The sequence below is a fragment of the Carassius carassius genome, chromosome 40 (genome assembly GCF_963082965.1).
Source record: "Carassius carassius chromosome 40, fCarCar2.1, whole genome shotgun sequence".
Lineage (NCBI taxonomy): Eukaryota > Metazoa > Chordata > Actinopteri > Cypriniformes > Cyprinidae > Carassius > Carassius carassius.
The window spans coordinates 4,147,849-4,171,358 of NC_081794.1; the positions used below are offsets into that span (position 1 = coordinate 4,147,849).

A 23,510-nucleotide genomic window follows, 5' to 3' on the forward strand; every position below is an offset into this window, starting at 1 on the left:
CTTTTCCTTATTTATTATATGCAATAACTAAAATGTAATTACTACTTAGTTTTTCATGGTATCATTCTCACTGAGTAATAATGCGTAGCTTACTTATTTTTGTGGAAATAATTGTCAGTTGTATAGCATAGCTATTATCACGGAGACTCTAATGTAACCTATGATTGTGGACTGTAGCCTATAATCAGGCTTCATAATGAGGCTGTCACTCTTTCTTTCATCACATGTTTTTCCAGCGCGCGCGGTTCGTGTAGTTTACTCCTCTCATGCTGTTGTCCTCTCCTCCTGTCCAGACAGTGCGAGCCTGCAGCCAGTAATGATCCCAGCATCCCTGCCGACGGGATCACGACTACAACACCGCCTTATCTTTCTTTGAACGCGCATTTAAACGCCACACACCGGAATATTATCGAGCTTTCATTAGAATCGTCTGAGAGACTGTTTGTTCTAATGGACTTGAGAGCGAACGTACTGGAACCGCGCGCTGTGAGTAGCTCTTTATTTATCTTATATATGTGTGATATTTGTATTGAGCAACGTCTGAATGATTTTTTTTATGTTTATTGGAGACACAGTCCTTTAATTTATGAGGAAACAAAGGGCTTAATCCCGACCTGAGGTGAATTGCACCTGTGTTATTGAATGCTTGAGGACAAAGAACAGCTTTACGCTGGGCATCGTTATTAATTCATCTCTAAATTCGTCATTATTGCGTATCTTATATATTAAGTAGCGACTAAATTGTGTTTTTTACACGCTCTTTTCCTCTCTATCTCTCTCTCTTTCTATCCCTCCATATGTCTCTTATTTCCCCCACGGCTTTGTCTATTTGCCCTCATGTTTTCGTGAGAGAATCCAGTGCTTATTATTGGCTGGCACCATATGTTCCCACACACAGTATTTACCGTGAAAATGTTACGATTTTTCGTTTGTTTAATTGTAAAATGTAACCCTTTTATTAGTAAAACGAGAATAAAGAAAACAAGTCATATCCTAGCAGATAATTACCTAATTTTCCGTCAAGTTTACAGACGTTTTTTTCCCTTCAACTCTAAAACACAACACTATTCAAAATAGGATAAAACACATGTGAAGAATGAAAGAAAGAAAGAAGGGAAGAAAGAAAACAATAGGCAGGAAATTCCTTAATTTTATCACGGTAGCCACATTGGGCCGTTTTTTACAGACTTTAATGCATAATTGAATAAATGTGATGATAAGTATATTTACAATCGATTCAGAATCTTTATTAATTCTGCTGAAATAATGAATGTTATAACATCTATGTCTGTAATCGAGGTCAGTTTCATGACCTACATATCTAGGTCAAGAGATTAAAATGAGTTAAACGAGCATGCGTGTTAATGAACAAACTTGAAATGATAAAATGATCTAAGAAAGCAGACGAGATGTTTTTGTGGGGAAGAATAGCTCTGGGATGCTGAACTGTGAGGGATGTGATGTGTGTTGATGACACCATGAGCTGGAGTGTGAGTTTGCATCTCATCATGCATTTCTTTGCTCTCACGCTGATGGTAATTAGATTCATCCCCTGTGCACATAAATCTCACCAATCTTCTCCTGTTTTTAGCCACACGGGACGCCGTCTGAACATCAAGCAACGCTGGCCACATTGGCACCCTCCGCCGTCTCGATGGAAACCGAGTACCATCAGGCATCGTTGGGCTCTCTGGTTTGTACCCATGATGTAGAGCCGACCAGCTGCCAGACCCCAGGCCCTGTGACATACCAGCCCGGGCCCACCGGGGTCGGATTGGACTCCTTCCCATGTCTGCGCCCCCTCGCTTTCCCCCAGCAGTCCAAGGAGAAGGCGCGCCGCTCGCGAGAGGTCACTGTTATGGTCAAGGAGAAAGCAGAGAGTGGTAGTTCATCATTTCATCAATAACATGTCAATATGGGAGGGTTTTATGAGGAAGGAGGGATAAGAATAATTGAAAGAAAGTGAAATGTGGCCAAGTATAGTGACCCATGCTCAGAATTAGTGCTCTGCATTTATCCCATCCAAAGTGCAGACACACAGCAGGCCACAACTTCCCCAACGACTTCCAAGACTTGATTTGAAAGCATCTGCTTTGTCTCTCTGCCAATCACACTACAGTCATTTGCATGCAGCAATCAGGATAATGACTTTAAAAATGGCACATAATTAAACAGGCAAACAATGGAAATTTTTTCTCAGAGCACAAAAATTGTAAAGACAAAGCCAAAAGAAAAAAATTACTTAAATGACTGTAAAACCAAAACCAAATTGGTGTTTAGTATTATTTGCATAATTTGAATGAGCTTTTTTGTATTTGTATGTTTTCATGTTAATTTTAGCTTGTATTAATACATCTCTTATGTGCTTTTAAGCTTTATATGTGACCCTGGACCTCAAAACCAGTCTTAAGTCACTGGGATGTATTTGTAGCAATAGTAAAAAAAAAGAAAACACTGTATGGGTCAAAATGATCGATTTATCTTTTATGCCGAAAATCATTAGGATATGAATTAAATATCTTAATATTTTGCACCCTCAGATTCCAGATTTTCAAACAGTTGTATCTCAGCCAAATATTGTCCTAACAAACCATACATCAATGGAAAGATTATTTATTCAGCTTTCAGATAATCAATTGTATAAATCTATAAATTGACACTTAAGACTGGTTTTGTGGTTCAGGATCACACACACAATATATAAGTATATATATATATATATATATATATATATATATATATATATATATATATATATATATATAAACACACACACACACACACACAGTATAAAGTATGTTTTTTTTTTAAGTTTCTATTAAGTGTTTAAGTTTACTTTTATTAACTGTATCTATTTTGTATTTTATTTTTAGCTCAATTGCAATTCTTTAACAATAATAACACTGAACCAAATCCGTATCAAATATTAATTTAAATACTAACTTTTTTTTAAGTTTACATTTTTCATCTAAAGTTTTCTTTTTACTTTTGTCTTTTATTATTTATTTAAATTCTTTTTAATAGTCTTAATTAACAATAACAACAATGAACCAAACTGATTTCAAATTCAAAAGCAGCTGTGAATTCAAGGCATTCCATCCCAGTTTCAGGTCTAGGAGTTGTTATGGTGAACTTTCTTCTCATTCTGTGTTTTTTTTTAGAGCTTACTAGTTCTTTTTTTAACTGAATACCGCTTCATTAGCCACATATTCAAAAATAAAAACAGAAATCTGACAGTTACAGGTCACTACAGTCACTGTAGAGCCACTAAAACCAGAAATAGACCATCCTAGAATAGAATATCATTAAATATATCAAACGCTAGGTAACAAAATAAAAAAGAGCAATTCCCTATAGAGGTACATTCTGTCCCCACATTTTAAATATCTAGGGCATATATATATATATATATATATATATATATATATACATATATACACACACAGTACATGCACGTATTTGTGTGTGTTTTTGTGTATGTATATATGTGTGTACGCATATATAACTATATGATGCATACTTTCAGGATTTTATAAGCAAATAGCTTTAAAAGCTAAAAGTGAAAATGATTAATTCAGAAAGCACTTCCTAGCAGCACTGTTTGCCGCAGAGCAAATCCGATCATTGTAAATAATGCACAGGCTCTTCTGAGGGGCATTTCTTTGTTACTAACCACTAAATGATTGAGAGCTGGCAGTGGACGAGCTCAATAACCCATGACCACTTCAATGTTTATTGTGGCTCAATGATGCTCTGATGAGTTCGTCTGAGGTTAAGAGCGAGATATTTTATTCCCCTTATGTTACAGTTGCTGAGTGTGTGTCGTAAATACTCTTAATTAAATTAAAGTTGTGCATCCTAATTAAAATTGCCAAAGGAGCTTCCTGACAGGAGGGGCTGGAAGGCATGACAGAGATTAGTGAACTGATTGCATTGGTGGCTATTTAATTAAAGTTGGTTTCAAGAGCACAACATCCGGTGTTCCTATCAGAATCAAATTTGGAGGAAAACATGGTGAGACAAACAGTAATGAAAACAGACAACTAGAAAAAGAGAAAACTATAGTCTGTCAGGGATTATTTAAATGACTGTGCACATTATATAAAATAATTTTTTTATTGTATACTGCCGGTCAAATGTTTGGAAACGCTATTATTTTTGGCTTAATATTTTGGCTCACCAAAACGGCATTCACTGAATTCTTAAAATCTAATTTATTCCTGTGATCAAAGAAATTTCAGCATCTTTGCTCCAGTTTTCAGTGTCATGTGATCCTTAAAAATAATTCATAATGTGCTGATGCTAAATAATTACTGATGTTCAGTTATTAATAATAGTTCTTATTAGTAATGTTGAAACCAGTTTTTGTTGCTTAATCATTTTTAAATATTAAACTGACCTTTTTTCAGTATTCTGTGATGAATAGAAAGTTCAAAAGAACAGCGTTTATTTAAATTATAAATCTTGTTTTACATTATATGTCTTTACTTTCACTTTTGATCAATTTAATGCATCCTTGCTAAATATATTTGTTCTTTTTTATTATTGATAAGATCACATACAGTGTGAACTCTGTAAGACCTTGCCAAGTGACTAATTAAATTAGTATTTTTGTCTCAGCATTTTGTCTGCTCACATCCTCTCTTTCTTTTGGCAGCTGATAGGATTTGTTCATCCCCGAATGATGCTGCTGCCTCCAAACCCATTCTCTCGTCTCCTCCTCGCCGGCATCATTCTCTCCCTCATTCTCACCATCCACATGTGGGCCGCACCCGGATGGGCAGCCGCTCCAGCTCCATCGCCTACACAGCATTCTCCCCACGGCCCTCGATTTCACGTCACTCCAGCATCGCCACCAACCCCCCGATGGACCGCTCCAAACCCAAAGACTACCTCATCCTCGCCGTCATAGCCTGCTTCTGTCCTGTCTGGCCAATCAACATTGTGGGATTTGTTTACTCCATCATGGTATGTAGAGCCTGGGCCCTTTGAGTCATTCTACACACAGAAAAGACACACAGACTACTAAAGATGTACCTTTAAGTTACCAATATGGACTCGTTAGGTACAAAAGTGTGTCTTTTGAAAAGGTACCACCCCAGCGACAGCTTTTGTACCTTTTTTTTGAGAGTGCAGGGTGTCGTTCGTGTCCCTAATACACTTTTAATATATATCATTTTAACAATGACTAGCAAACACTGTGTTAAGATACATTTTGTAATATTTATAAAAAAATGTATAATAATATTATATATTGATGATATATAGCGATATAAGAAATAATATATTATATCATTGATATGATAATAATGTAATAAAATATAGATTTTATAACTTTTTTTTTAGCAAATATACACATTTTAATGCTTTTTTAATGAAAATATGGTCATAAGAGCTTGCATTTTATCAAATTTTAGTATCATAATTTATTTTGTATTTTCTTTGGTTATTATGCATTATAAATAATAACTATGAATTATAAATGTATACATTTAATTTTAATTTTAGGTAAAGTTTTAGTAATTTTGTTGTTCTTGTTTTATTTATTTTTTGTTTTCATTATTTAAGCACATAAAGATAATCCCAATTAAATTTTATTACAATTTTTGTTTTTAGTTAAATCAATGAAAATCTTTCCTTTTTTATAAACTTTTAACTTTATAAACTGTATAATATGAGCGAGCACATCATGAATCCACTTTCCAAACCGTGTTTTGGCTTCTCCTGAATCACTACGGTACACCTATAATAAGTTTTTAATACAGTCAAATATCATTGCATTATTATTATTGGATATTTACTGAAATATAATTATATACTGTATAAATATCTGATATATAACTTATAATAATACAATATAGAATATGTTATATAGAACCTTGTTACTTCTCTGGAAGAATAATTAAATTCTAATATAATACATTTATTTTAATAATTTGTCTTTGACTGATATTTACAAGTATTATATAAGTCTAATAGAATGTTTAAAAATTACAAAAATCTAACAAATTACAAAAAAAGAAAAGAAAAGGCAGTTGTCTGTGTAGAAATATCAAATGGATATGCAAAATACCTTTTTCCCTCAGCATAACAGACTGAATTTTTCATTGTGTGCTACAGTGTTGAATATGTAAAATGCTTCTGACTTTAATGGAAGCTCAGACCTCACTATCATGTTGTGTTAGTCGAGGAACAGTCTGGAGCAGGGGAACATCGACGGAGCGAGACGATTGGGTCGCGTGGCCAAGCTGCTCTCTGTGGTCTCTCTGCTGGGAGGAGCCATCATCATCGTAGCATGTGCTGTGAATCTGTCAAGTAAGCCATCTCTAACCTCTTCAACCGAGCCTCGTGGGACTTTCTCCTCTTCGTAGTCACACATGAAATGTGATTCTCAATGCTGGAAATGTATGCAGAGCGGATTATCTGAATCATAACTCTATATATAGGACATCTAAGTAGGTCAGGAAGCAGAGAATCCTTTGTGGCTGGAGATTTTCTTTCTTTTGCTGTTCTTTTGAAGTGTTTAAATACTGCTACTTTTTCCCCAATGGACATGCAGCCTTTTCTTCTACGGTTGGGAAAAATGTTCTACAAATCTGTGGGTGATTAGAGGACATTTACACAGAATGCATTTAATTACTTGAATAATAATGAATGAATTACAAATGACGCCAGACTTGATCTAGCGACAGACCAATGTTTTACATTATTATATGAAACATTAATGAAACACAAACATTGATGGTGACTAACAGAATCCAGTCTAATCTCTCCCCTGATCTCTCTCATCACATTTACTTCTATTATGTGACATATTTCAGAGTGAATAGCACATTTAGTAAAAAGGACAGGACTGGATTTAATCCTTTGGGAATTGATTGGATTATGAAAAGTGACGTCAACAAAAAGCAATGAAAAAAGCTGAGAGCAATTTATTACTTGCTGATGTGTGTGTGTGTGTGTGTGTGTGTGTAAATCAGATCTGCATTTTTCTGAAGGATCATGTGACACTTAAGACTAGAGTAATGATGCTAAAAAATTCAACCTTGCATCGCAGGTATAAATTACATTTTAAAATATATTCAAATAGAAAGCAGTCATTTAAATTTTTACAAATATTTCACAATATTAGCAGGTTCAAAGGTTTTTTTTTTTATCAAATAAATACAGCCTTGGTGAGCATACGAGACTTATTTCAGAAACATCAAAAAATCTTTCCGACCCTCAAACATTTGAATGGTAGTGTACATTTTTTACAGAGCAGTTAGTGCAGGAAAAGCATCAACAAGTGCTTTTAGTCCTTTAAAAAGTTTAAAAGGCATCCCAGAATGCAATTTATAAAAGTGAGCAGATCTGGAATCTAGACAGAGAAGGAGATCAAATATAAGACAGTAATGAGAGTGCAGTGTCCAGTTTTGTGAGTTATTTTTTAACACCAGTAACATGATTTATTTGTGATTTGCAGTTAATGTGAAATCCTGAGAGGGTTGAGCGTGCCACAGAATCCAGCTTTACATCAGACCACTGACCCGAACACCACGGCCCATTTCTTTTGCCCCACGGCTGCTGTGACGGCAATCGCAACACAGAGAGCAATCGATAATCGGATGACATTGCTCTCTAAAGAGAACCCTTGGGAATCTGCACCAGCATGCCATCCTTCAAACAGATGGAGTAAGATACTTCACTGAAGTCTCTCACATCAATGAGAAAAGAGTCAAAGAGTTTGTTTCCTTGAATCTCACTCCAAGGCTGTTGGAGTCTCTCTCCTAAACTCTAGCTCACGCTCGGTAAAGGCCGGCTGCACTCATACGCTCTCACGGAGGAGGATTGTTGCTGAAGCAGAAGTATTTCCTTCTCCAGAAGCAGAAATCAAGCCAAACCAATATACAGACAGGGGTTTGTCAGATTATTCCTACCGATGAGAATCACACGCCAATTGCTCTGAAGATTGTCAAGTGGCTCACATGAGATGAAGTGGATCTCCTCAGTCGAGAGAAAACTGGAGTCGTGATCACATCCTTATATTAGAGACCATGTTGACAACATTTGTTCAGTTTAAAAACTTCAGAGACCATTTATGAGAAGATCACCTGTGAGTAAAGAGGAGAGATATCTCAGTAACATGTCCTAGTATACTCTACATTTCAAAAAAATGTATTATTATTTTCTGCCATCAGACATTTTGAACTTTATATCATGATACCGTTTGTAATTATTCTTTGTTGTCCATTTAACTTTTTCAGATGACAATCAGATCTTTCTTTTTTTCTTTTCATTTGTCTTTTTCTCAAGTAAATTCGACTGTTCTTGAACGTGACACATGTGTAATTGTTCTTGCATAAAATGTAGCTAACAACCCTAAAACTGTGTTTTGGACAACAAAATATTGCAACCGAAAATCATCCACAGCCTTTTTGATGAAGCAATACGCAAACACTCACAGGCAAAATGGATTTTCACCACATAGTAAAAGTGTTTCTGGTACAACCCGAATTCCGGAAAAGTTGGGACGTTTTTTAAATTTTAATAAAATGAAAACTAAAGGAATTTCAAATCACATGATCCAATATTTTATTCACAATAGAACATAGATAACATAGCAAATGTTTAAACTGAGAAATGTTACACTTTTATCCACTTAATTAGCTCATTTAAAATTTAATGCCTGCTACAGGTCTCAAAAAAGTTGGCACGGGGGCAACAAATGGCTAAAAAAGCAAGCAGTTTTGAAAAGATTCAGCTGGGAGAACATCTAGTGATTAATTAAGTTAATTGATATCAGGTCTGTAACATGATTAGCTATAAAAGCTTTGTCTTAGAGAAGCAGAGTCTCTCAGAAGTAAAGAAGGGCAGAGGCTCTCCAATCTGTGAAAGACTGCGTAAAAAAATTGTGGAAAACTTCAAAAACAATGTTCCTCAACGTCAAATTGCAAAGGCTTTGCAAATCTCATCATCTACAGTGCATAACATCATCAAAAGATTCAGAGAAACTGGAGAAATCTCTGTGCGTAAGGGACAAGGCCGGAGACCTTTATTGGATGCCCGTGGTCTTCGGGCTCTCAGACGACACTGCATCACTCATCGGCATGATTGTGTCAATGACATTACTAAATGGGCCCAGGAATACTTTCAGAAACCACTGTCGGTAAACACAATCCGCCGTGCCATCAGCAGATGCCAACTAAAGCTCTATCATGCAAAAAGGAAGCCATATGTGAAAATGGTCCAGAAGCGCCGTCGTGTCCTGTGGGCCAAGGCTCATTTAAAATGGACTATTTCAAAGTGGAATAGTGTTTTATGGTCAGACGAGTCCAAATTTGACATTCTTGTTGGAAATCACGGACGCCGTGTCCTCCTGGCTAAAGAGGAGGGAGACCTTCCAGCATGTTATCAGCGTTCAGTTCAAAAGCCAGCATCTCTGATGGTATGGGGGTGCATAAGTGCATACAGTATGGGCAGCTTGCATGTTTTGGAAGGCTCTGTGAATGCTGAAAGGTATATAAAGGTTTTAGAGCAACATATGCTTCCCTCCAAACAACGTCTATTTCAGGGAAGGCCTTGTTTATTTCAGCAGGATAATGCAAAACCACATACTGCAGCTATTACAACAGCATGGCTTCGTCGTAGAAGAGTCCGGGTGCTAACCTGGCCTGCCTGCAGTCCAGATCTTTCACCTATAGAGAACATTTGGCGCATCATTAAACGAAAAATACGTCAAAGACGACCACGAACTCTTCAGCAGCTGGAAATCTATATAAGGCAAGAATGGGACCAAATTCCAACAGCAAAACTCCAGCAACTCATAGCCTCAATGCCCAGACGTCTTCAAACTGTTTTGAAAAGAAAAGGAGATGCTAAACCATGGTAAACATGCCCCGTCCCAACTATTTTGAGACCTGTAGCAGAAATCAAAATAGAAATGAGCTCATTTTGTGCATAAAATTGTAAACTTTCTCAGTTTAAACATTTGCTATGTTATCTATGTTCTATTGTGAATAAAATATTGGCTCATGTGATTTGAAAGTCTTTTAGTTTTCATTTTATTAAAATTTAAAAAACGTCCCAACTTTTCCGGAATTCGGGTTGTAATTATAATATTTATAAACACATACTGTGTCTGCTGCAAAACTTTGTATTGATCTGTGTTGCTGGTTTATTTATATACACTGTGTAATTTGAAATATCTGTAGCTAAATGTAGCCGAATCACAACCGAATCTGCAGTATTGTATTAAATAGACGTTGTGTTAATGAACCCGTCCTGTGGATCCAAATGGGACATTTGACTGGTTATACTGATGAGTCTATGAGATCTGGGATCTGGAGATCTGGAGGCTTGACAGAGATTTGTGAACTAATTGCATTGGTGATCTGGAGGCTTTAGGTTTTAAATTGTTTATAAAGAGGAATGTAAGACATAATGGATTTGTAACGAGGGGCAGTGATGTCATCATTCTCTGGTTGTGAATGGATGTAGATTTTGTGCATTTCACTTCTGTTTAGATTCAAATATAAATAGATTCGATATTAGAAAACTTGTGATATGTGATGATTATATTTATGGTAGGTCCAGTCGGTTAAATCCATGCATTTCTTTATATCTTTTTTTAAAATGGTTTATAATGCATCCCTGTATTTCTCCTACTACCCTTTTGGCACACGATGATGAATACTTAAAAATTAATTTCAATCCACCCTGAGAGAATGATAAAGAGCTGAAACTTATGAAATATTTAGCTACTAAACATTGTGTACTTATTTTTGCATGCACCCTTCTTTCTCAAATATTTTGATAGTCTTGTAAGAAGCACTCTTTCCCTCTATGTATCCTCCGCAGGGAAACCGAATAAAGCATTAGAAGGATGTGAAACAGCTGTGGATTCTCTCTGTTGTCTGACTGCTGGATTGTTCTCTGTCCTCAGTTATTAGTTGGACTTAGTCTGAAGCTTCTGTTGCCAGGGATACCATCTGCCTCTCTTCAGGTGTGAGAGACGTGAGAATTAGACTGGACATACTGAAGACAGCATGGAGAAAACAGTGTAAAAACTGAGTTATATATAGATGTATTCCCGTTCTCGGTCACAGCGGAAAGAGACAGGAGAAGAAGAGCACAGAAATGATTGAAATCCTTGCTCAGAATTGCTGCATTTCAAATCCACAAGGAACAAACATAAGAATAAAAAAAAACATTAAAAAAAATAAATCGGATGGATAGACAGACAGAGAGATAGAGAGATAGATAGATAGATAGATAGATAGATAGATAGATAGATAGATAGATAGATAGATAGATAGATAGATAGATAGATAGATAGATAGATGGGGCAGTCATTGCCTAATGGTTAGAGAGTTGGACTTGTAACCTGAATGTTGTCTGGGTATTGGCAAAAACGGCTGCTGTGTATGTGTGTGTACATGCTATTTATCACATTATGGGGACCAAATGTCCTTGTAAGGACAGTAATTACAGTAAATCTGACCTTGAGGGGACATTTATTAGGTCCCCATGAGGATACAAGCTTGTAAATACAGAATGAAAAGTTTCCTGTGAGTGGTAGGTTTAGGTGTAGAGCTAGTGTATGGCAATAGAAAATACAGTTTGTACAGTATAAAAACCACACATAAAACATGGAAGTGTGTGTGTGTGTGTGTGTGTGTGTGTGTGTTTGTACAGATCACAAATCCTGAATATGGGACACCATACTTGACCTCACGTATCGTCCTTTCCTTTCCGTTTAGATATAAACTAACCGACACAGATGACAACCCAACACTGTTAGATAGATGTTTTATATTTATGTTTTATGAAAGAACAAACAGAAGGTCACAATGTGAGAGTGAGTGAAATAAATAACAGATGGCCGCCACTGTGCAGTGAAGCAAACGGTGAAGGGATGGCATGAGAAAGTCTCAAGGGATGAGGAGTATAGGCAGCCAGGAGGGAAGAGATATTTAATGAGGAACCACATTCTGCCCTCTAAATCTGCTGCATTTGATGAGTACAATTATCTAACGCTGCCAGAATGATCCGCACACTGAACTAGATGATGAATGAGAACAGTGCGTGAGCTGCAGTTTCACTTCATCCACTAAGATGCGGAGATCACAGCTGCGTTTGTGCCAAACACAACTCCCATCATTCAGTATTTATTAAACTGGGAATCCTGACAGACTCAGGGGGGGAAAAAAGCTTTTCTCAAGCTCGTTCCCTCTTCTCGTGCAGAATCCGATTAGCTGGATTTCTAGGTTGGATGTTGCATTACTAAGCACAAATGAATACTGCAGGATTCCTGAGCCAAACTGTACAACACCCAAATCTCAAACAAACTCTCAACAGTGCACCCAGAGCAATATGAGACCCATGCTCTCCTTCTGTAGGGCTGTGTGTGTGTGTGTGTGTGTGTGTGTGTGTGTGTGTGTGTGTGTGTGTGTGTGTGTGTGTGTGTGTGTGTTTGTTTGTTTGTTTGTTTGTTTGTGTGTGTGTTTGTGTGTGTGTGTGTGTGTGTGTGTGTGTGTGTGTGTGTGTTTGTGTGTGTGATAAGCAGCTGCATCAGCCTGCAGTGTCATTAGCACAGATTATTGCAGTTGAGTGCAGATGCAGCACTAAAACCCAAACATCATCCCCCCACAGCACCACCACTGACCTTGCCAGAAACAACACTAGAGAAACAAACTTTCACAGTCTCTTCATTAGCCAGCGTGAAACTCACTGACTGAGAGGCCTGCAACAAATTATCACCGTTTCCACAATAAAAAAAAGAAAAATACAAATTTTATATATATATATATATATATATATATTATATAAGAATACTACAACTTATTTTATTTTATTTTTGAGCAGGAAACCAGCAAATTAAAGTGGGCTATATTACAACAGTAAACAGTTTTATGTTCTTTGTATACATTTATAAATTACAGATTAGTGTATAGTAATACTTATTTCTTGTAAATATTAAACGACTTTAGGTGTTTGCGCATTAATAAAGGCAAGATATTTCACATACGTCACAGAATCATCTCTGACAGAATCTCATCAGCGCGCCATCTGTCGTCAGCAGACGGAATGTTCCGGATATGACGCAGGACGCGCCGTATTTAAACTTGTTTTCATTATCACGGAAGTGGAACAGACCGTTTTCACAGGCTGATGTTGATATACCTCCACACCTAGGCGCTCATTATTGTTGTCGTAAGTACATATTATTTTACATTGTATTTTTGTTTTTTTACTGGACATAATCGTACGACGCTTTTAAACTGGGCTTTCGCTGTTTGCTATAACTGTGCTGTAAGTTACGTTAACGTTACCTGAGAGAGATCAGTGGGTCGATTCGTTCGTTTCGATTTTGTTATGGTTAACGTTAGTTTTACATATAAGTAAAAAGCAGTTTTATGTCCAGACCTCACTCCAGACATGGCAGCGAAAGGGGCCAAGGAAACCATCGTGAATAAACTGGGCTTTAAAAGCAGCAGCAGCTCCAGGTCAGTGGAGATCGAGATGGAGAAACTGAAGAGAGAGAACCAGCAGCTGAAGAAGAGTCTGCAGGACATGAAGAAACATCAAAACACACAACCAGACTCAGACAAAACCAAGCTCCTGGAGGTGAGATGTCTGTGTGTTCATCTGTTACACTTCTACAAAACAAACAGTGTCATTCTGAAGGTATCTTCTCTTGTTTAGAGGATCTTGTCTCTGGAGACGCTGAGGGAGAGGAGCTCACAGCAGCTGCTGGAGAAGGAGCAGGAGATCTCAGGTCTCAGACAGCAGCTGCGCTCCTCTCACGGAGATGTGGTGTCTTCACTACACAGCCAGCTGGAGAAGAAACAACACGAGGCTGAACAGAGAGAGAGACAGCTCCAGGCGCTCTCACAGGAGACCCAAGACCTGAAGAACAAGTTCTGCGCTGTTTCTGAGAGGTGTGACACGCTTGAGAAGATACAGGTAGGAGAGCTGACTTCAGACCCTTCAGATGGCTATCTGGATTTACATTCGTTTTATTCTACAAAAGTCCTGTTTTGAGTTTTGAGTTTAAAATGTGTGGTTGCTTTTAGAACAATTTTGGATTAATTATGATTCCAAAATATTTTTGAGGAAAGTCTCTTCTGCTCATTGTCAAGTCAAGTCATCTTTATTTATATAGAGCTTTAAACAAAAAGGATTGCGTCAAAGCAACTGAACAACATTCATTAGGAAAACAGTGTCAATAATGCAAAATGACAGTTAAATGCAGTTCTTCATTTAATTCAGTGATGTCATAATCTCAGTTCAGTTCAGTTCTTTAAGGCTGAATGAATTTGATCATAAATGCTGTTAAAACAGTAATCTTATGAAATATTATTACTATTTGAAATACCTTTTTTTTTTTTTTGAGATTGAGATTTATGAATCATCTGAAAGCTGAATAAATAAGCTTTCCATTCATGTTTGTTAGGATCAGACAATATTTGGCCGAAATACAGCTATTTTAAAAATATGGAATCTGAGGGTGCAAAAAAATTTTTTTTGAGAAAATTGCATTTAAAGTTGTCCAAATTAAGTTGTTAGCAGTGCATGTTATTCATCAAAAAGGAAGTTTTTATATATTTATGGTGGGAAATTTACAAAATGTCTTCACCAAAGATGATTTTTATTTTATATTCTAATGATTTTTGGCGTAAAAGAAAAATCGCTAATTTTGACTCATACAATGTATTGTTGGCTTATTGCTACAAATATACCCCAGAGACTTAAGACTGCTGCTCAAGAAACATTTCTTCTTCTTCTTCTGTTTCTTATTATTGTCAATGTTGAAACCAGCTGTTCTGCTTCAAATGTTTATTGAAACAGTGATGTACTACCAAAAGTTTGGAATAAGGTTAAAAAAAAGAAAATAATGTTGTTGTTGTTGTTGTTGTTGTTGTTGTTTTTTTAGCAAGGGTGCACAATGTTACACAAAAATAAAATACATACTGTTATTTTTAACTTTATGATCATAAAAAAAATCCTGTAAGAAAACAAAACACAATTAACAATAAAAAGTAAGCAATATTGATGATAATAATAAGCATTAATTATAATAGGGCAACAAATTAGCTGTGTCTTCACATAAATTAAAATATATTTTAATGCAGGCAAATGAAAAACAGAACTGCTTTTCTTCTTATGTGCATATTAAAATGAGCTCATCTTTTTGATGTAATATCCTGTCATTTTAACACAAGGATGTTTCCAAGCAATTGAAAGCATTTTCGGGTTCACACACTAGATGGCAGTTTCATCAAATAACTAGTTTCTTGCTCCAACAGGGATGATGTTAGTAGACACAACTAATTCTTCTGTTTTTGAATTGAATTATATAATAACGAATATAATATTTATTCTACAGTTTGATACTTAATTTGATAAATGTTATGCTTGTGTTCCTTGTTCAAATTTTGTAATAAACTATACTGTGTGATATTGTGTTGTCCATAACCAGTGAGGTGCAAACCCAAGTTTCACAGTCTTCAGTCAAGAAAAGCTCAGACTTCATAGATTCAGTCCAGAGTTCAGAAGAATCTCTGCTTCCTTTTCCTTTTAAATGTGCTTTACAAATCAACTTTGTATTGAATAGGTGAAAGTTGCTACATATAAGATGTGAAAGGGTTTGTCTTTCCTTTTTTAAATGTATTTATGAGATGCATTCTGCTTCTTTGTGATTGAGGTTTGGCTCATTTAGCCAGTGTTTGTTCTGATGTTTCTGTGTCACAGCTTCCGTCGGGTGAGCTTGCGGTGCTTCAGGAGCAGCTGCGAGACGTGAGTTCACATCTCTAGAGTTCAGAGAAGTGCTTTCTTCCAGACTCATGTGTAGTCTGTCGTTGCTCTCTCTGTCTTTGAGTCCAGGCTCTGGAGAAGAACCATAACTGGCTTGTGTATGACCAGCAGCGGGAGGCCTACGTTCAGGGCGTTTTGACCAGGACCAAAGAGTTAGAGATGCAGTTAAATGAAGCAAATCAAGCACTCCAACAACAGCACAAAGAAGCCAATTCAGATTGTACAAAGCTTTTAAAACAATACTCACTCAGAATGGGGTCTGTGTAATGCAGTGGCATCATTCACTGTCTCTTCTGTCCACACAGGCCGGTCCGGACAGACGGCTCAGCGTGAGCTGGAGGCCGAGCGCACACGAGTCAGCCGAGTGCAGACAGAACTGGAGGATCTGAGAGGAAGGTATGAGGAGAAGAGCAGGGAAGCGGCTCAGGCGCGGGAGGAGAGGAAGCGTGAGCGGGAGGCTCTGCAGGAGGAGAGGAAGTGTTCATCAGAGCGAAGCGCTCGACTGCAGGCAGAGCTGGAGGAGGAGAGGAGGAGGGTGGCCGAACTACTCATGCAGGTACAGACGCCAATCATTCATATTTGTGTCCTATTCTCAGTTACCAAATCAAGACGCATTTACTTTGAAAAATGCATTGAAGCATTGAATTTTACATAAAAATTAAGACACATTTTGGTCCTTTTTATTTAAGTTTATAGTTTTCTTAATCTGCTGACAGACTTTGTTTTTCTTCTTGTGTAAACCTCGTTCTAGACAATGATTTTATTTAGAAAATATATTAGAACTTTTAGGACTTTACTATGAGGACCTTTAAAGAGGAAAAAAAAAGTTTCTCCTAAAATAATTTGACAATTTTTTGTCAGACTATAATAATAATTATTATTTGTTGTTATTGTTATTTTAGTTTGCTTAAAAAAAAAGTATTTACTTGACTTTTTTTGTATGTTGACTGAGACAAAACTGTTCTCATTTTTCCAAAATGAAAATGTTGTTATTAATCACTTACCCCAATGTCGTTCCAAACCCACAAAAGCTTTACCCACAAGAAGTATTCTCGTTGCTTCATAACGTTACGATTGAACCACTGACGGCAGATGAACTATTCTGACAATACTTTTCATACTTTTCTGGAGCTTGACCGAGTAACTTACTTGGCAGTTTATGGGACAGTCACAAACCTCCCGGTTTTCATCCAAAATATCTTCAATTGTGTTCTGAAGATGAACAAAGCTTTTACGGGTTTGAAATGACATGGAGGTAAGTGATTAATGACAAAAGTTTCATTTTGTTGTGGAGTATCCCTTTAAAGTATTGTAAACATTGTATTGAAAGAATACTGATTGAATTGAATTGTTTTTGTCATGAATATAGCCATTGCTGCTGACATGGCGATAAATCATAAATAGATAAATAAAATAAATAGTAACAGCCAAACAACCTTTTTAAAATGGTCAGTATCTAGAGAGCAGGGTGTCCAATGGCTCATCTAATGCCAATATACATAATGCATTTTAAGTGCCATTTAGTGATTTACAAACCGGAGAAGGACAAAAAATAATATTAATTAACTTTAACAATATTATATTAGTGTCAAAAACTTTTAATAAGACAATGCTTCTACCACAGTTTGCTCACAACCAGAAGCTCATGAGCGCTGAGATTTTACATGGTCACAACATAAATCACATTTGTGTTTTCATGACTTCACTGCTCATTTATGCAATCACTATATCTGCTAGAAAATAAAAGATGAATAAAAGTTTAAAAGCTATATGTTATCTGTTCTGAAAGGTGAATCTACTGCAGAAATCCCTGATGAATCAGCAGGAGGAGAAGAAAAGAATCACCGTTTTGGAACAACAGGTATTTGGATCATTCTGTAACATAAATATAAATCATTTTATATAACATAATTTATGCTTTTTTTCTAAATTGTATAAATTTTTATAATTTAATATATCATTTTTTAAATGATTATTATTTTTATTATTTTATTTTTTTAAACACTTGTATTTATGTGTAGGACACCAGATTAAATTTTAAGTTTTGCTGAAAATTTATAAAACGTCAAGTAAAAAAGAAGCAAATTGTTAAAGGTGATTTTTGTGTCTCTGACCTTCTTATAGATCCAGTTGTCGGCCAAAGAATCTGAAAGTGATAAACTGGACCGTCAATCTCTACAGCACCAGCTGCAGAAAGTTTTGAAAGAGCTTCGTAAGGCCAGAGACCAGATTACACGCCTGGAGACTGCCGTGAGTCCTCAGATATTCTGTGATGTGTCCTGACATGATCATTGACGTACAGTATCTGTCATATTCTTGTGTAATAATGTGCCTGTTTGACTTTGTGACTCAGAAACAGCAGAGAGAGTCTCGCTTCTCTGAGCCCAGCTCCTATAACAGGATGGATTTTGACAGATTGACTGTTCAAGATCACACCATGTCTCCATCTAAAGTCCATAACGTACTAGATGAGAGTATCCTGGAGTGTCCAAACTGTGGCGCTTCATATCCCACCAGCCAGCACCGAGAGCTGCTAGCCCACCTGGACTACTGCTTCAGCTAAAACACACGCTTCTCAAACACTTTGTGTGTAAACTTCATTGTTTAGGGCGCTTTTTGACTTTTTATTGTAGCCACCATTCCAAAAAAGTTTCAGTATTTCAGTAAGTAGTGACAATTCTTTTTTTTTTTAAGTTTGAAAGAAATAGAATATTCATAAAGGTATTGGTTTACATGGGGCATATTTAAAAAATATTTTAATTTTATGAATGTTATGTTGTTATTTTTTTTTTTCTTAGTTCTCTTTTGGTGACGGGGTTGATATTTTATTTGTAGTTTTCTCACGTACAATAAATAAAGCAATATTTAGCATATTCTGTTTTTTTTTTCCTGTCGATGTTGTACCAAAAAAAAAAAAAGGTTATTTATAGTCCTTCATGAATTGTGTACTCCACTTGAATGAATGAATAAAAGGAGAAAGACCATTTCTCTTGTATCCTTATGGTACCTCTGAAGTGTTAGATGTCTTGGAGCCACTCATTAGCATCCATCAGTCCTGACTTTGCAAAGCAAATCTGTCTTGAATTAGACTGCATGTGTAAATCCTGCATTAAACTATTTAAAGATGGGATTAAGTGAAGCACAGTAGCCAGAGGAGAACGGAACTAATTCTAGGGAAGTGCCATGTGTTATTTCATCACCAGAGACGCAGTATGAGAGAAAAACTGAACAAGAAGTCCAAATAATTTTGTAGAATGTCATACTGAGGTTATTTACACTCTTCAGTTGACATATTTATATAAGATATGGAATTTCAAGACTAAATGGTGCCTTTATTTTTATTGCATATATCAATATATATCCAAAATGTAATGATTATTGAAAATATGAAATTTTAAAATTGTAATGATTTTTGAAAATATAAAATTTTAAAATATGAAATATTATTTTTTATATATTTATAGTATACATTATATTTTCTATTATTTTTCCATAACTTGTTTAATCGAAACTATTTAATCCTATAGCCTGATTTCAGTGATATAAATCTTAACTATAGAAATGGAATTACTGCATTTATATATTTTATATATATATATATATAAATATCTTTTTGTTTTCATTATGTTTCTAATAAGAATGAAAATTAACAAAAGTTTATAAATGTCCAAATGTACCTATATATAATATAAATGCATTTATTACATTTTGAAGGAAGATTAATAATGGCAGTGGAGATTGGCTGAATGTGATTATAAATCTTTTTATTTATTTATTTATTTAACCAATCAGTGAGATCAAAAATCTCTTTGACAGAAGTGTCCTTGCCAAGATAGATGGCCCAGTTATATAAGTACACATATGACAAACAACAATGCGTCACAACAATAAGATATGAATAAAATACAGCACTAGAAGCATTTGCGAATCATTAAATTATTTCCACTGCACGCAAAAGTGTTTTAAAATTATTAAAGGACACTGACTGCTTTCATTTGAAGAAGGTTCCAGTCTGAAGGTGCAGCAGATTCAGAAGCAGTTTTACCTAGATTAGTTCGAACTGAAGGAATATGAGTATTATAATAAGACTGGGAACACAATGAACAATTACCAACTACTTTTTGTTGAATCAAACAACAGAGATAGGATGGCAAAAAAAAAAAAAATTGCTTTTTAAATCAATAAGTACTAATGCATTTCCCTTCGAACAGCAAGTGAAGACCTGGCAACTTTATTATTTAATGTACAGTGATGTGTAGAAAATGAATCTTAAGGCACCGTTTGTCATCAATTATGATGCCCAGGTACTTATACTCTGATACTAATGCTATCAGTTTCCCTTGAGTTCAGAGAACAACAGAACTATCTAAAGAATTTCTAGAATTTGATAACCACGTACATTTAGTTTTCTCAACATTTAAGACATTTAATTGAATATTATCAAATGCTGCTTGTCAATCATCCAGAGCTTGTCGCTGTGTAAGAGCAGAACAATAGATGACAGTGTCTTCTGCATAAAAGTGGAACCTTGTATTTTCAATATTAACTTCTAGACAATTTATATATATAGTAAATAATAATGGCCCCAATACATATCCTTTGGGGACTCCCGTAAATCTGATTTGATACCTTCCACGTGCACACATTGAATTCTTCCCTTTAAATAATCATTAAACCACGAGACTACATTGTCTGATAGACCAACACTTCTAAGCCTATTTTGGGAGATGTGATAAAATTAGATTAGATTATTTCCTTTTACTGATATATAATCTGTGTGCTGACAGCAGTTCCTCTGTATCATGGTCCAAGTTTCACAATGTTTTTGCAAGTAGATCCTTTAACCAAAAGCATTCATTTACCATCTGTGATTTTTGTATTGTTAGTTGCACAGGAGTTCAAACAAACCTTTGATAAAAACCTTCAGGACAGTGAGTTTACTAGCATCAGTCACCGAATTCAGTAATTATACTTTTTTTCCCCAAGTTTATTTGAAAAAAAAGAAGAAAAAAAAGACAGTTACATCCTGCATCTGCACTTACAGTATTAAACATTTTTCCTTTTGCTTTGTGCAAAATTATTGTGCATTCTCTTTTACTAATAGCATGCTTATTGTCTTTATTTACATATTTGTTAAAATATAAAACATGTCAGATTACATCCTCAGAAGCTCTTTGTGTGTAGTGGTCATTTAGGCAGTGTCACAGAAACCTGCATGATGAAAAAGTAAGAACACATCAGCACATTTAGAACTGAATCTAAATAATAATCCTTTATAAGGCTCAACCATCTTACCAGTGTGTGCAACGCGTCTGTATTTGCCCAGGAAGCAGATGTCCTGTTTCTTCTCTGTCACGTTCTTCTGGTCTTCAGGTCTGAGGCCATCAGGATATCGGGAGAAGATGAAGGAATAACCGTCCAAGCAGGTTCCATCCACATCGAGCTCTCTGCAGGAGTAGTGGATGGCGTAGTTATCATAGTCTGTGTCAATGATCCAGTGGTCATCATCTGTGGAACAGTCAGAGACCGGCCATGAGCACATGAACTGTCAGGTTTACATAACACATGATTTAATCACATTTCACAAGCAAGGTTTAATAAGAAACATGCTTACAATCTTACATCTGCGTTTGAGTCATCTATATATATAAAATAAATTGTATGATGTATAATATAATATATCAATATATCATAATATAAAAATAAAGAACTTTTTTTTTAAATGATTGAATTATTTTAATTATGTAAATTATAAAATAATTAAAAATAAAGAAAACTGTTATTAAGGATTATTAAATAATTATATCATTTATAAAACAAAATTAAAATGCATATACAAACAAATCAACTAACCATTTGTATAGTTTTTGCAAGATCAGTTTTAACCTGCTGAATTTGATCTGTTTAACTTTTTATATAACAACTTATATAATAATATAGAATTATATATGATAAATTTACACTTACATCCAGTTTGGAGATATGCTGCGGCTCCCCAGTATTTCATCTTGAACTTAGCAGGGTCTTCTGTATCTTCAAAAGTGCCAAACATGTTGGCGCACATCTCCCAATTGCTGAAGTTTAAAAGAGCAGTGAAAATCCTTTCCATTGCCTAAGTAAAAATTCTTGTGCGACAACAGCATAAAATGCCATTTAAACTCACTTGAGAATGATGACTCTTCCTATGGCGGTGGCTGTCATGGTTCCATCCTCCTCCACTTTGAAATTGGTGACAATATTATCAAGAAGGAAAAGCCCAACGGGGTCTTTCTTGGCAACAGCATACCATGTTCCTTGATACTGCAAGGTCAGTGGACAAATATAAGGAATGAAACCTCAAAATCAACGTATGGATAGAAAAAAAAACACTGATTAACTTACCCTCATCTTGTCAAAGTCTTGTTGGACAGTGATGTTGCTCACCAGACAGTCCTGTGCCCAGCATGTCGCCAGGACACAGAGAGCTATGCAAAGCCTGAGCATGCTGCTTCTGTGCTTGAGCTGTGAAGGAGGAGTACAATGGTTATAAAAAAGACCAACAAACGTATTACTTTGTTCTCCTTTAAACAAATCCTAATCCTCAAGGTGCATACCTTGATCACAGTATTTGAAGGGTAGCTGTAGTGCTGCAGCTGGATTCCTGCGAGGTGCTTTTATACAGGGACGTGCTTCTGGGGGTATTTCATAATCCCACCCAAGAACCCAAAATTCAGTCTCCACCATCCCACTCATTGGACAATTTTTTTTGCATAACAGCTGTGATTCAGGTATTCACAGGGTATACAGTGTTGACCTTTGCTCTTCACCTAATGTGTTTTTCTTTAGGTTGCAGCTGGATTGCACAAGAGCTTGAGTGTTACATTCCCTGAAGCCTCTTCAAGAGGGAACATTCCTGTTCGGTGAACATAGAACCTTTTGAAACTCTTACATATGAAGCTTTTAAAAGGGGCTTTTTACAACAATACTATAGAAAAAATAATAATTTGGCTCCCCAAAGAAAGTTTCAGTGAAGTTTTGTATTCTTAGTGTGAAAAACATTTAAATAATCTAAATAATGTTTTATACCATAAAGAACCTTTTGTGCAAAGAAAAGTTTCCATGGATGTTAAAGACAGCTTAGAGAAATACTGACTTCAGACACGTTTGTTCCTTTGCGCTTAAAGACGTCTAAGGAGAACAGTCTGATGCCATGGTACTGTATCACACTTGCATGCTAAAGAGAGCAGTCCCCGAAAAAAAAGGTACTTCAAAATGCATGGAAGGGTTGTGTTTGTTGACTGAAGAAAGGCTCTAAAAACTGCTTTACTTTTCAACTGTTTAAGAAGAAAAACACGTAACCGGATGTGTTCATTTGATACAGTGGCTACATTAATGAGAAATAGATCTTCGAAAGGTTTAGAAATTTCCAAATAGCATTTCAACATGACCATGTGAATATCTTTACTTGCAAGATTAATACCATCGGAGAGAATATTATAACCATGCAGCCATCAGCTATAGTATCACATCAGACAGTGCACTACCGATCCCCTGAGGAACAATTCAATTCATTTTTCACTATTGGAGAGGAAGAGTTATTTATATTTGTTACACATCAAAACAACTTGTAAATTAGACCCTATACAAACTAAGCTACTGAAAGAGATACTTCCAGAAGTCATAGATCGTCTTCTTAAGATTATTGTTATTAGGATATATCTCAAAAATGTTCA

General features: G+C 35.8%; 3 protein-coding genes across 3 annotated transcripts; 2 read left to right on the top strand and 1 right to left on the bottom strand.

Moving 5' to 3' along the window:
• Window positions 1-259: 259 nt before the first annotated feature.
• On the top strand, window positions 260-7,689 carry LOC132121984 (proline-rich transmembrane protein 2-like). The gene is made up of 5 exons (XM_059531763.1): window positions 260-486; window positions 1,592-1,883; window positions 4,658-4,968; window positions 6,186-6,315; window positions 7,466-7,689. The coding sequence occupies exons 1-5, from the start codon at window positions 451-453 to the stop codon at window positions 7,480-7,482; spliced, it is 786 nt and encodes a 261-aa protein (XP_059387746.1). The 5' UTR covers window positions 260-450; the 3' UTR covers window positions 7,483-7,689.
• A 5,348-nt stretch (window positions 7,690-13,037) lies between these two features.
• Window positions 13,038-18,441, top strand: LOC132122590 (centrosomal protein of 55 kDa-like). Its single transcript, XM_059532969.1, has 9 exons — window positions 13,038-13,194; window positions 13,406-13,608; window positions 13,687-13,947; window positions 15,736-15,780; window positions 15,868-16,059; window positions 16,118-16,354; window positions 17,588-17,659; window positions 17,923-18,045; window positions 18,152-18,441. Exons 1-9 carry the CDS (start codon window positions 13,080-13,082, stop codon window positions 18,359-18,361), a joined length of 1,458 nt encoding a protein of 485 aa, XP_059388952.1. The 5' UTR covers window positions 13,038-13,079; the 3' UTR covers window positions 18,362-18,441.
• Window positions 18,442-20,634: 2,193 nt separating this feature from the next.
• rbp4 (retinol binding protein 4, plasma) lies at window positions 20,635-22,502 on the bottom strand. The gene is made up of 6 exons (XM_059532970.1): window positions 22,392-22,502; window positions 22,180-22,299; window positions 21,962-22,098; window positions 21,766-21,872; window positions 21,094-21,306; window positions 20,635-21,009 (listed from the first exon to the last, which is right to left on the bottom strand). Exons 2-6 carry the CDS (start codon window positions 22,279-22,281, stop codon window positions 20,990-20,992), a joined length of 579 nt encoding a protein of 192 aa, XP_059388953.1. The 5' UTR covers window positions 22,282-22,299; window positions 22,392-22,502; the 3' UTR covers window positions 20,635-20,989.
• Between the last annotated feature and the right edge of the window lie 1,008 nt (window positions 22,503-23,510).

What these genes read in the sequence shown, in the direction of transcription:
- LOC132121984 (XM_059531763.1), top strand. Translation starts at nt 451, where the DNA reads ATGGACTTGAGAGCGAACGTACTGGAACCGCGCGCT. An exon ending in CAAGGAGAAAGCAGAGAGTG is followed by an intron (nt 1,884 to 4,657) that starts GTAGTTCATCAT and finishes TTCTTTTGGCAG; the next exon opens with CTGATAGGATTTGTTCATCC. An exon ending in GATTTGTTTACTCCATCATG is followed by an intron (nt 4,969 to 6,185) that starts GTATGTAGAGCC and finishes ATGTTGTGTTAG; the next exon opens with TCGAGGAACAGTCTGGAGCA.
- LOC132122590 (XM_059532969.1), top strand. Translation starts at nt 13,080, where the DNA reads ATGACGCAGGACGCGCCGTATTTAAACTTGTTTTCATTATCACGGAAG. An exon ending in ACTCACTCAGAATGGGGTCT is followed by an intron (nt 16,060 to 16,117) that starts GTGTAATGCAGT and finishes CGGTCCGGACAG; the next exon opens with ACGGCTCAGCGTGAGCTGGA. An exon ending in AGATTACACGCCTGGAGACT is followed by an intron (nt 18,046 to 18,151) that starts GCCGTGAGTCCT and finishes TTTGTGACTCAG; the next exon opens with AAACAGCAGAGAGAGTCTCG.
- rbp4 (XM_059532970.1), bottom strand. Translation starts at nt 22,281, where the DNA reads ATGCTCAGGCTTTGCATAGCTCTCTGTGTCCTGGCGACATGCTGGGCA. An exon ending in AAGACTTTGACAAGATGAGG is followed by an intron (nt 22,099 to 22,179) that starts GTAAGTTAATCA and finishes CTGACCTTGCAG; the next exon opens with TATCAAGGAACATGGTATGC. An exon ending in GGAAGAGTCATCATTCTCAA is followed by an intron (nt 21,873 to 21,961) that starts GTGAGTTTAAAT and finishes TTTAAACTTCAG; the next exon opens with CAATTGGGAGATGTGCGCCA.